The following is a 13,036-nucleotide window of genomic DNA, read 5'->3' as shown; positions in this document are numbered from 1 at the left end:
TAATCAAAAATGATCTCACTCATAAGCAGTTTTGCTGATTCCTAGAAAGGTCTCTCAAAGTAGTTATAGGAGATCACCTCTTATGTCTCAGGATTTTGTTGGTCTTGTGGGGTTCATTGTGATCCTACCTCTCCAACGTGTATTATGGGACTAGGTGAGTTGATCTGGATATTAGGGGTGGAGTGCCTTCAACACATAGGTGACACTGAGCTTTTTCTCTCCTTTCCATCCAGCCCAAGTCCTGCACTCAGGCTGAGCAAAGAAGCTATGGTGGGTTTGGCAAGGATGCACAACTTGGTTGGCTTATAGGACAGAGTGTCCTATAAGTGACAGTTTCATCCTGGGTTTCAGGTGCTGGTGGACTTCTCACCAGTGGCTCTTTATCGTGTTTAGAATCTTTCACATTGCAATCCTGTGTCTCATCAAACCCAGTTTCATTTCATTGGACCTATGTTCACATAGCATTGCTTTAATGAAGAATGAATACCACAAATTTCAGAGCTGCACAGATGGGTTTTAGTTGTCACTTAGCACCTCCCTACTGGGAAGGAAATCTATTGAATGCCACGCTCTTAACGATTCCATAACCTGAGCAATACTTTTGTTTTTTTCTTCATTCAGATGCACTACTTTGCACTATCGCACAGATCTGCCGCCAACCAGCATCATCATCACTTTCCATAATGAGGCCAGGTCCACGCTACTAAGGACGATAAGAAGGTAAGACCGAGTAATCTGACAGTGAAGTTGACAGTCAAATGGCTTCCAAGATGCCAAGTGCATGATTAACTAGTGCTGTGCCAAAATTGTCTCCCATATCTATTTTTTTTAACCATGCCCCACTAATTAATGAGAAAAGAAGCTGCAATTAAATATTAGCAAAGGGGAGAGTTTTTGTTTTGTTTTGTTTTTTGTATTGGGATGCTCACAAGTCTTCTTTCTTTTGTTCTGGGAACTATTTCACCAATGCTGTACGCACATCCCCAGATTCCTACACTCCAACTAAAACCTGGGAGAAGAGAACATTATATAGCACCTTCTGTGGGACGTTATCAGATCAGAAAACATGGGGAGGAAGGAGCAGTCACCTGCTCTCTAAATGAACCGTAATCCCCAGACTCCCAGATTTCATTTTTCAGGGCAGGTTTCCAGCATGTGTAGAACCTGAGATAAAGGGCAAAATGTGCCAGCAATATTTTTCTAGTGGGCCCTGCTTTCAGTATTTTACTTTGCAGCCCCTCCACCCCCCCAAAAAAATCCTGTGGAAGCCCATACACACGACATTAGGCCGCCTAGCAATTATAAGGTAAGCTCAAAGTTCTGTAAATTCACACACATATATAGTGACCTTAAGAATAGAGAGAAAGATTGTCTCTTTTTCAGAGGAAGAAAACTTTCAAGGAACTAGAGAGAAGATGTTGGCATAGTGTTATTTATAACAGCCATTGATTTTTGTGAAAGGCTTGAAATTATATCAGGAAAAATCACTGCAACTGATCCCCACCAACCAAAGGCATAAGATGAGATTGTCAGAAATTGCCCCCTTTATGCATATCATACAGCAAAGAGACAGGACAGCTGCCCTCTCTTCTTTAGCCCATTATTTTTGTTGACCTTGCGTGTATAGACGCTGACCTGCACAGCGTTTGGCCTATATTGCTGTCCACTTTGTCTTGTGTTATTTGTGAGGACTGGGAACTGGTGCAGTTAAGATTGTTAGCTATGAAGTTCTCCTGGTTCAAGTTTTAACTCAGCTTTAAACCTTAGGCAAACCCCTAAACTTCAACCCCATACCTGCCATTTGAATACCTGTTGACCTTAAAAGAGTGCTGTGAAAATGTGCTCATGGTGTGTGTGGTTTTTTTAGTGTGCAGTTGGATACAAAATGGTTTAGCTGGCAAAATAATGTGCAGCTGGAGATATGTGATGGTGATGTAATTAGGCACATAAGGTGCATGCGTTTATTAAGCATGTCATTGAGTCCTTTGTTCCTGAACTCTTTAACAAGCGCCGAGTTCTGGGAGAAGGGGGTTCAGAAATACTCTCCAGTGACAACGTGTCAGCTGGCTGGTCTGCCTCTGTTTCCCCTCCCCCTTCTCCTAACACTTCCCAACTTTTCTGTTCGTCTGTCTCTGAGCTGTGACTTCCCTCAAACTCCTCAAAGCCCTGCTGTTAATCAATGCTGCATTCTTCTACTCTGGCAGCATCAGGAATCTCCACCATTCCTCCTCCATCTCACCCCCTTGAGTCCAACCCCTGACACCAATGCAGTTGACCTCTGACCTCACACGTGGTTGTTTCTTGCACTCCCCAGTAGTTCATGCTGTGGGTGCATGTGAAGAAGATCTTGTCATGCTAGGTGCTTCTGCGGCACAGCAAGATGATAGACCTAGCTTTATTGACTTTGTCCATTTTTATTTCACAATGATTTTCCTGCATGTGAGGAACAGTGCTTAGAGTCATGTGGATTTCCGACTCTTTCAATATTTTTGAATGCCTGCTGGGGACTTCAATGGGCACAACCTCCCTATTCTTGAATGCTGATGCAGTTCTTTTTCGGAGAATGCTGTACTCAGTGATTCATTTTGATGTTGTTTAGCTCCCTTTCCCGCCTTTTTTTTCCATATTGGCAAGTCCTCTGCGAACAGATCGTGCAATTACCAAGCTCATTCATTATTCAAAACGATCCCACCACTTTCTGGAGCAATTAATTGCAGGGATGCAGATTGTTCACAAATGATTCATTTCAAATACTTCAAATATGAAAATTGCACACTCTTTCCCACTGGGCGATGTGGGAGGTGATGGTGGTAAGAGATATTCAGGATTTAAACTTATGTGAAATTATTTTCTGTGCCTTGACTCTATCCTTGCTTATCATCACTGACTGGAGTCTGGCAATATAAGGAACAGCCTGTGGAGAATTTTCAGATTTGCAGAGCTTGGGTCTAATTTTATTTTCCAAGGGAAGCCATCATCCCCAGAAAAGCTTGAATATGCCCAGTTCAGTGGGTCAGATTTTTTTTTGAAAATGTTAACATGCTGCCACAATGGGATAGACCAGTTTTGCCGTCTGCTCACCTGCCATTTTATCACCGAGAGTAAACTCTGTTTCACACTTGGTGGAAAACCATGGACAGATTATGGAGGGAATCATTGCCCCATCCATGAGAAATGTGTTTCTGCATGATGTTTCACTTTAGACCAGCTCTATTATGTAAAAACAACTGCACCATTTTATCCCTTTTTGTAAGGAATAAGGAATAATTTATTGGCCAAGTACATTTTCCAACATACTTGGAATTTTGCTTCGGCTACATTGCAATGTAAACATACCTTATACAAACACTGTTCCACTAACAACACAATGACACAGCAAAGAAACCCCACCAATAACTGACCTCCCCTTCCACTACACAACTACAAATTTAACAATTTAATGGCACAAGGGGGGAAAAACTGTTCCTGTGCCTGGCCGGTTTTGTGTATAAAGTCCTGTAGCAATGTCCAGATGGAAGTAAATCAAACAGATGATGACCGGGATGCAAAGGATCTGCAGCAATTCCCTCTGCTCTCTTCCTAACTCGGGTAGTTGTGTTTGTTTATTTAATGGATTTAAATGCTGCCATTCGAAATATACTGTTTTTCCTTGCATATATAAAAACTGGTTGGCAGCTGATGGGAGTTGTCATCCAAAACATCTGGTGGTCAACAGGATGGGAATGCAGACCTAGACTTTAGGCTCTGTGTTCATCTTCCACAATATTCTTGAACAAGTCAACCAGATAGACAGATAGACAATTTATTACGGTCAGAGACCAGCATATAAAAACATTTGGGGGTACAATCCCGGAAGAAAAACACACATTTAAAACATTGTAAAGCAGTAAAATTAAAATTTATAAATGCAATAAGCATTAGACACTTAAAACTTTAGGATAATCTACTGCAGAGAACTGAACCTGGGTAACACGCAGAACCGGGTATGGGGATTTTCTTAACGGACTAGTTTGGCTCAGGGGAAGGTCTGTGCCTACAGATCTGAACACAGAATCTGGCGACCATCTGGGTCGTCTTCTGATCTTTGCCTCACAGGAACAGGTCATATTTTTGCTTTTCTGGGAGGTCAACGAGCCTCACCATCAAGGGATCAATGGTCTCCCTATGTGCCTCTTCATAGAAGGGACATCTAAAAAATAAGTGCTCTGGGCTTCCTATTTCCCCCAATGGACAGGCGCAGAGTCTCTATGCATATGGGACTTTTTTGTAGGATCCTTCCAGGACCGGCGAGGGGAGAGCCGAGCTTCTGGCAAGCAAGTCAACCAGTTATCGCCTTCCCCTTGTTTCCTGCTCAGCTTCTAATAAGCAGAGAGTAATGCTTGTTAAAATCACAGCAGTCGGGGTATGTTCAGTTCCATCATTTAGACGTAGCACTTGAAGCCCCTAAAGAAACAGAGTTGTACTAATAAGATGAGTTTCATTTCTGCCAGCACATAGCATATCACCCAAGATGTTATGGATGCTGTGGTTGGAGATTTGTAGGATCTAATTAAGCCAAGCATTTGCTGAGTCTGGGTGATGGTGGAGAACAAGATCAGGCAGAGTGCAGGACAAAATAGTCTATGAAGACGTAAAAAGCAACTCAAGATGAGAATCTGAGCTGGGTTCAAAAATGAGTGAGTGAGAGAGAGCAAAGAGATTTGGAGCAATCCTTTTCATATACTCACAGGCAGTGCTCCCCCCAAAAAAAATAATAATATTAGGGGTACTCTCATTTCCCTACTCATATTGAAATACTGCCCCTCAATCAGGCCAAACTTAGATTCACAAAATGTTTAGGGGTACGTGTACCCCTGCGTACGGTTTTAGTATAGTTCAATCTCAGGTAAGTGTGCCAAAATTAGGAGGGGGTGGAGGCAAAGGTGGCTGAGGCAACTGATGTGACTCTTACCTTCCTACTGTGGACCATAAAAACACAAAAATACATAAGAACAAACAACAACAACAACAACACACACACACACACACACACCCGTCCCAGTTTCAAAGGCCATATATTATTTAATTAGCCAAAGGCCTGGGATATGAGGAATGTTTTTGCCTGGCACGTGAGTTTCCTCTAGTGATGATCATAGGGTCTGGGTTGTTTCATATGGGGACATGTGGTCCTTGAGGTATTGCCGTCCTGAACTGCTTAAGCCAGCACTTTGAATCCAGAAACTAATTGGCAGCGAGTACAGTCGGGTCAGGATTGGCATTATATATTCAAACCATCTTGCCTCGATGAGCAAACTGGCCACTGAATTCTGTGCCAACTTAAGTTTCAAGGCAGTCTTCAGAGGCAGCCCCAAGCATAATGTGTTGTGGTAATCTAATGATTGTGGATGAGATCCTGCTAAGTCATACTCACACTAAAATTAATGAACTTTATTTACTTAATTCTGTTGATTGCCATGAGTCTTCTCTAAGTATAGCTAACATCACTTAAGAATCAGGTGGGTAGCTGTGTTGGTCTGCCATAGTCAAAACAAAACAAAATAAAAAAATTCTTTCCAGTAGCACCTTAGAGACCAACTAAGTTTGTTCTTGGTATGAGCTTTCATGTGCATGCACACTTCTTCAGATACACTATCTGAAGAGGTGTGCATCTGAAGTGTATCTGAAGATGTGTGCATGCACACGAAAGCTCATACCAAGAACAAACTTAGTTGGTCTCTAAGGTGCTACTGGAAAGAATTTTTTATTTTATTTTGTTATCACTTAAGAATATTGTAGGTTTGTCACAAGTGTACAAATTGTTTTTTCTAGAAATTTTGTATGTATATATACCTTTTCCCTCCTTTTCCCCAGCTTGATGATAGGAAGGGCATTTTTCTCCTCATTGTTGGCTTTCAACCAATAAAAAGCATTTAGAAGTCAAGGAAGTCTTAAAGGGGGGAAAGTGACAAGGCAACGGGGACTTTGAAATATGTGCATCTCTAATGCAATCATAATTACATGTTCTCTTTCTATAGCAATGCAGATTTCTAAAGCACTAGTCACAAATTTGAAGGGGTTCTTTGCAGAACTCATGTTACTTCATCTCTTGTCACACAATATCAATTCCACTTGTTGTAAGTGAGGTGCATAAAAATAGCACTGACCAAAACATTCCCCTGTTGCTCAGCTGGAAATGTCAAATTATTGCCTGAAGCAGGATGCTCTTCATGTTAGGGATAGCTGAAGCCAGAAGTGGGAACAGATGGATCCATTCTCCATTACCCCTAAGTGGTGAATGTTCCCTGGGTTGTGATGGGCTTTTGGGTTGAGGCAGTAGGCCTGAAGACGCCCTGAGTTATGACAAGTTCTTGGGTTCCAGGGTAATTCTGCCATCCCAGCAGCCAGCTGACTTCTTCAGCTCTGGATCTACAAGGGCTATAACAACTCAGGCCTCAACTATCTTAGAGACCGCATCCTTCCCTTCAGACCCTCCTGGATGTTCAGATGAGCAGAAGGTGCTCTTTTGGTGGTTCAATCTCCCTTGAAAGTTCAGGGAGTATGCGGCCTGGTTGAGGGCATTCTCTGTGGTGACTCTTAAGTCGTGGAATTCCATCCCCACAAAGGTGATACTTACTTATTCACAATATATCTTTCAGTGAATGCTGAAGATGCACCTCTGGCCCTTGGCAACTATTCCTGTGACTGTAGCATGTTATAACTTTTTTATTTTTAATTCTGCCTAGACACCTGCTGGTGAAGGGCAGTGATTACAAATTTGATGGTGTTGGTGATGATGGTAATGATGATGATATAAAAGCTTCCAGGTCAAAACTGTCCCCAGCTCTGTGTGGCCTGTGGTTTGTACCTCAAGCTCTGGCTCCAGAAACTCATGTCTCTCACTATTTGACGAGGCTGGCTATGGCCTGGCACCCAAAACTTTGCTAGGCTTTAGCATGTCCGTCCCCCCCCCCCCCCGCCCGAGGAACTACTTTTGAGGATGGCCTATAAGTGTTAATATACCCTTCCAATGCACTATCAGACTCGGCAATTAAACTTTACTGAAATGGTTTTGAATTGGATTCAAGATAGAGGATGGGATTGAAATCTGATGGTTTTAGATCAGGGGTGAGCAATCTTTTTTTTTTCTGTTGAGGCCGTATTTTCTCATCTGTAATCTGTTGTGGGGGACACTTGCCCCCAGTGGATGGATCCAAAGCCAATGACGGGCAGAGCATGATACAAAAATCTGGAAAGGAGTCTGCCCTTTAGCAATGTCCACTATAGATACCTCAAATCAGAATGGCCAGATTTATGCAGTTTTACTCAGAAAGAAGCCCACTGGGTTGGGTAGACTTACTAGTAATTAAATAAGTATGCCCAGTATACTTATGGTATGTTGTAATAATAATAATAATAATAATAATAATAATAATAATAATAATAATATACTGGGCATTGTTGTTTAGTCGTTTAGTTGTGTCTAGGTCACAAAGAGTTGGACACGACTAAACGACTAAACAACAAAACAACATTGCCCAGTATTATTTTTAGTGCAACATACCAGTACAGCTATCTGAAAAGCAAGTGAAAACAATTTCTTTCTGACTTTAGTGAGACTTTAGTGTGCCACACACACACACACACACACACACACACAGCAGAAGCCTACTATAGCTTACAACTGCAAAAAAATTTGCCACCAAGCAATTTTGTTGTTGTTCAGTCGTTCAGTCGTGTCCGACTCTTCGTGACCCCATGGACCAGAGCACGCCAGGCACGCCTGTCCTTCACTGCCTCTCGCAGTTTGGCCAAACTCATGTTAGTAGCTTCAAGAACACTGTCCAACCATCTCATCCTCTGTCGTCCCCTTCTCCTTGTGCCCTCCATCTTTCCCAACATCAGGGTCTTTTCTAGGGAGTCTTGTCTTCTCATGAGGTGGCCAAAGTACTGGAGCCTCAACTTCAGGATCTGTCCTTCTAGTGAACACTCAGGGCTGATTTCTTTAAGAATGGATAGGTTTGATCTTCTTGCAGTCCATGGGACTCTCAAGAGTCTCCTCCAGCACCATAATTCAAAAGCATCAATTCTTCGGCGATCAGCCTTCTTGATGGTCCAGCTCTCACTTCCGTACATTACTACTGGGAAAACCATAGCTTTAACTATACGGACCTTTGTCGGCAAGGTGATGTCTTTGCTTTTTAAGATGCTATCTAGGTTTGTCATTGCTTTTCCAGTAAAAAGTTAGAACTACATGGCAGGAGATACTTAAACTCCAAGAAAAACAAGAAGAAAGTGAACTGGAAGGAAGGAAGTTTGATGGCATTGAAGAATGAAGCAGGTGGAGTCAAATAAATAATTAGCCAAGGTGCCTGTGTTTTATTGCCACTCAATCACTATTAGGGCAAGCAAAAGGGTGTCCATTGACCCCTAATATTAACCTTAGATACTGCAGGAGTGCACACTTTTCCATTGAGTGCTTACTGCCGCCTCTAGGGATGTGTCATCTCTGTCGGGAGCAGGTGGTGCAACACCACCTTAGAGCTGGTCTCCTGGTACTGGCACCACTGCTGCTTCCTGGGCAGAGGTGCGGCCAAGAATACTACAGCACAGGTACAGGTGCACCTGCTACAGCTGCTCAGCTGCCCCACCACCCACTCCTGATCATTGTTAAAAGCCTCTTTATCTAAATGATCATTGTAACGGTATTTGGTTTCACCCAAGATTGGCTCCCGAAGTGGCTTAGAGCAATTAAAATACACCCTAATGATTGCATCATGGATAAAACAGCAAAATACCGGTACATTCCGATTTGGCTTCAAAGCAGTCAATTGCAGATGCCATAAGTTAACAACAAGGTGCGCAGGAAACCAAAATGGGGACTCATGCAGCACTTGGTGCTGATCAACTATTTTAAGTTTTCTTCCAAAAAGTTTCAAAAGCAATAGCAAGTGTTTCTTATATATTTCAAGTTCTAAACAGTACCAGGAAATTCAAAATCAGCAAAGATTCCAGTTCTGAAGCAGTTTCTTTGCTTTTGTTTATTCTCTCCTCTCCTCACTCCCTGCCTTTAACTTTCCAAAATAAATACTGAACTCAGATGCAACTGCCTTCTATGCTTTTGTTTTTGCTGAGTCTACATATGTAATAAATGGAAACAATTTTTCTAGTGAGCCATCCGCAACGAACTGCTTTCGTGCCCCTTTAATGTGGATTGAAATCTTGTCCACAGCTAAAAGTTCTCATGTTTTATCAAGCCAAGCAATAACCAGTTGCAAGTGCTCACCTTTCTATTTAGCCACCGCTTGCAAATGCACACACAGATGCGTCCTAGTTACACTTGTACAACTTGCACACCTAGAGTGGAGAGGCTCTCTAGACGTACAGAGGCTGTAAGAAAGCTTTCTCTGTTTCTTGCAGGGAGGAGCTTTGTATTTGGTGCTTTGTAGATTCAAGACACACATGGGAATTAAATGCTACTTTTAGAAAGCCTGCAGTGAAAATTAGGCATCTCCTCAGTCCCCCGTAGGAAAGCTTAGCCAAGAGTGAACTAGCAAATGAAAAAATGGCCATGTGCCCAGACCTCTCCATGGCTCATCCAGAGGAACTCGGAGGTTGTCCTTGAAAACATAATCTCCATGCAAACCAAGAGAGCTTTGCAGCTAATTGTCCTTCATAATTGGGAGCCATGAGATTGTTAGTGAAAAAACTCTCCCCACATAAGAGCAGATCTCTGCAAAACCATAGCTGTTCTTTTTGGGCTACAGAAAAGCAGATCTCTATGTTCCCTAATTCTCCATGCTAAACCTATTATTATTATTGTTGTTGTTGTTGTTGTTGTTGTTGTTGTTGTTGTTTCTTTGCCACCCTTCATCTGAGGATCACAGGGCTGTTTATAATGTAAAAACATAAAACAACATAACTTAGTAACAAAAACAATACCCCCCAGTTTAAAAGGCCATAGATTGTTTAATTAGCCAAAGACAAATTAAGCAAGAGGCATTCTGATAGTTGAAGAAAAACACAAAACTACATATCATAAGAACAAACAAAAGCAACACCCCCTCACACTTTAAAGGGCCACAGATGGTTTAATTAGCCAAAGACCTGGCTAAATAAAAATGTTTTCACCTCGTGCCTAAATATATCTCACTGGGGAGAGCATTCCACAAGCATGGAGCCATTGCAGAAAAGGCCCATTATTGTGCTGCCGCCCTCCAGACCTCTAGCGGAGACGACGCTTAGGGAGCTGGGTATGTTTAGCCTGGAGAAGAGAAGGTTAAGGGGTGATATGATAGCCATGTTCAAATATATAAAAGGATGTCATATAGAGGAGGATGAAAGGTTGTTTTCTGCTGCTCCAGAGAAGCGGACACGGGGCAATGGATTCAAACTACAAGAAAGAAGATTCCACCTAAACATTAGGAAGAACTTCCTGACAGTGAGAGCTGTTCGGCAGTGGAATTTGCTGCCAAGGAGTGTGGTGGAGTCTCCTTCTTTGGAGGTCTTTAAGCGGAGGCTTGACAGCCATCTGTCAGAAATGCTATGATGGTGTTTCCTGCTTGGCAGGGGGTTGGACTGGATGGCCCTTGTGGTCTCTTCAAACTCTATGATTCTACGATTCTATGACGCATGAAGAAGGGCCTCAGATGATAATCACAGGGTCCAGGTTGTTTCATATATCCCCTTCCCTATAGATCACATGGAATAGGGTCTGTTCTCCACATCTCAACACATGGGGGTAAACATATCAATTGCCATCCTGTTGATTATTGGATGCTGTGATGGATAGTGTAATAGCCTGGCACTGGATGCTTTTTTTAAGAGATTCACAACACCACAAGCTGGACTGAGGTTAACCATTTCCATTTGGGAAAGCACTGCCAGCCACTCAGAGGAAGACATAGAAAGTAAGAAGAACCACCCTAAGACCTCCAGGTATAGGGCGGTATATAAATACATTTATTTATTTTTTAAGAGCCCTGCTGGATCAGACAAAGGCCAATCTTACCCTGTTCTTACTATGACAAACCAGGTGCTTATGGGAAGCTTACAAACAGGAATTGAGGGCAGCAGCACTTTCCCCACTTGTAATTTCTATCAACTGGTATTCGGAGGCAAATTGCCTCTGAAAGTGGAGGTGGAACATTGCCATTGTGCCTTGTAGACATTGATAACCATATCCTCTACAAATTTGACTAATTGTTTTTTTTAAACCATCCACGTTGGTGGACTCTACTGTTCAGGAGAACAGTAGGGACTATCTGATAAAATATCCCACCCATATGGTTCCATGGTGATGAACTCTCTCATGAGAGGCTCACTAGTCTAATCACTTAGCTTTCAAATAAGAAGTACATTTATGAGTTTCAGAAGCCTTCCTTTAAATAGCCTCAGCTGTTAAACTTGTGTTTTAAGTGGCTCTAATGTGTTGATCTTGATACTATGATAAATGTGTTGTTTCTGGTTTGTATGGATAATTGTTTTATTAGAGGGATGCTTCGTTTTCTTGTTTTAACATCAAAACACACTCAAAGTTATATATATAAACAGCTCAAGTATCACAGCCTGCAATCCTAAATACAGTCGTACCTCAGCTCCCCTTGGGAGTCGAACGTTCCGGCTCTTGAACGATCGAAGACCAGAAGTGATTGTTCCAGTTTTTGAACGTTCTTTTGGAAGCCAATCAGAAGCCGCGCTTTGGAAGCTGCACATTTGAGAAGTCGAATGGACTTCCGGAATGGATTCTGTTCAACTTCTGAGGTACGACTGTATTCTGGAGAAGGAGTGAGCCTGATTGAAGACAGTAAGATTTACCTCTGAGTAAGCATGCTCCTGCCCACCTAGCAGTTCGAAAGCATGTCAAAGTGCAAGTAGATAAATAGGTACCACTCCGGCGGGAAGGTAAACGGTGTTTCCGTGCGCTGCTCTGGTTCACCAGAAGCGGCTTAGTCATGCTGGCCACATGTCCCGGAAGCTATACGCCGGCTCCCTCGGCCAGTAAAGTGAGATGAGCACCGCAACCCCAGTGTCGTCCGCGACTGGACCTAATGGTCGGGGTCCCTTTACCTTTACCTTTAAGCATGCATAGTCACACAAAACGCTAAACCATGGTTTTACATTATGAGGATGAACTGCCACAAGTCATGGGCTTATGTACTTCCTCCTCACCTCTCCTTAAACTCAGGAGGGGATTGGAAGTGCCTGCCTTAGATTGTTGTTGTTGTTGTTGTTGTTGTTGTTGTTGTTGTTTCGTCTTTTCTTTGTGTCCGACTCTTCGTGACCCCATGGACTAGAGCACGCCAGGCACTCCTGTCTTCCACTGCCTACCGCAGTTTGTCCTTAGATTAATCACAGTTTAATCGGAACCCTCAACTGTAGTTCATCTTGACTATAATTAGTGGAAACAAGACAGCATTGTAAATCATGGTTCGAAGTTGGTATGTTTTTCCTAACCATTGTTTAAACTAGCCGATTTCTCCAGGTTGAAACATCATGACAAGTGGTGGTAGATCTGAAAGGGAAGGGTGCTTTGGAAGGGGAGCAGAGAGCAAGTGAGCCAGATGTGAAGGTGCTTGTTGCAGCTTGCCCTCATAAGGCTAAACCCATGGTTTAGCATAATGCGTGAATGCAGCTATAATAAATGCAGAAACATTTGAAGCTCTGCTCATAATGCACACCAGTCCTGATCCTACTTTTCTGGGAGTAAGCCCCATTGAATTCAGCAGGACCTCTTTCCATGTTAAGACATAGTTAAGCTTGCTCCATTAATTTAACAAATATTTTACAGAGCTCCATTCTTCATCTCAATATATCACAAAGTCTACGCAGTGATGCATCCTAAGGCCCAATAAATAAATAAGCAGAAGAAACCATCTAAGACCCTCAACATTTAAATGCCTAACTCTCCTTTCTCTATAGTGAAATAAATGCCACGTTCAAACATCTTTTCATGGCCCAACATTTTTCTTCTCATTTTCTTATTGACTGGAATGTCTGTTCTTCCAAAACAGGGCCATCAATATTCTAGCTGCTTTTATCAAATGAATTATTAACTCCA

General features: G+C 42.4%; 1 protein-coding gene across 1 annotated transcript in view; it reads left to right on the top strand.

Moving 5' to 3' along the window:
* GALNT14 (polypeptide N-acetylgalactosaminyltransferase 14) overlaps nt 1-13,036 on the top strand; it is a 230,414-nt gene that overhangs the window by 157,385 nt on the left and 59,993 nt on the right. Inside the window, 1 exon segment of the mRNA XM_033144635.1 lies at nt 622-720. Within this exon segment, the coding sequence (XP_033000526.1) occupies nt 622-720 (99 nt within the window).

The sequence above is a fragment of the Lacerta agilis genome, chromosome 3 (assembly GCF_009819535.1).
Source record: "Lacerta agilis isolate rLacAgi1 chromosome 3, rLacAgi1.pri, whole genome shotgun sequence".
NCBI classification, from domain to species: Eukaryota; Metazoa; Chordata; class Lepidosauria; order Squamata; family Lacertidae; genus Lacerta; species Lacerta agilis.
The sequence above is the reverse complement of the archived record's forward strand: the minus strand, read 5'-3'. Positions and strand labels throughout refer to the sequence as shown.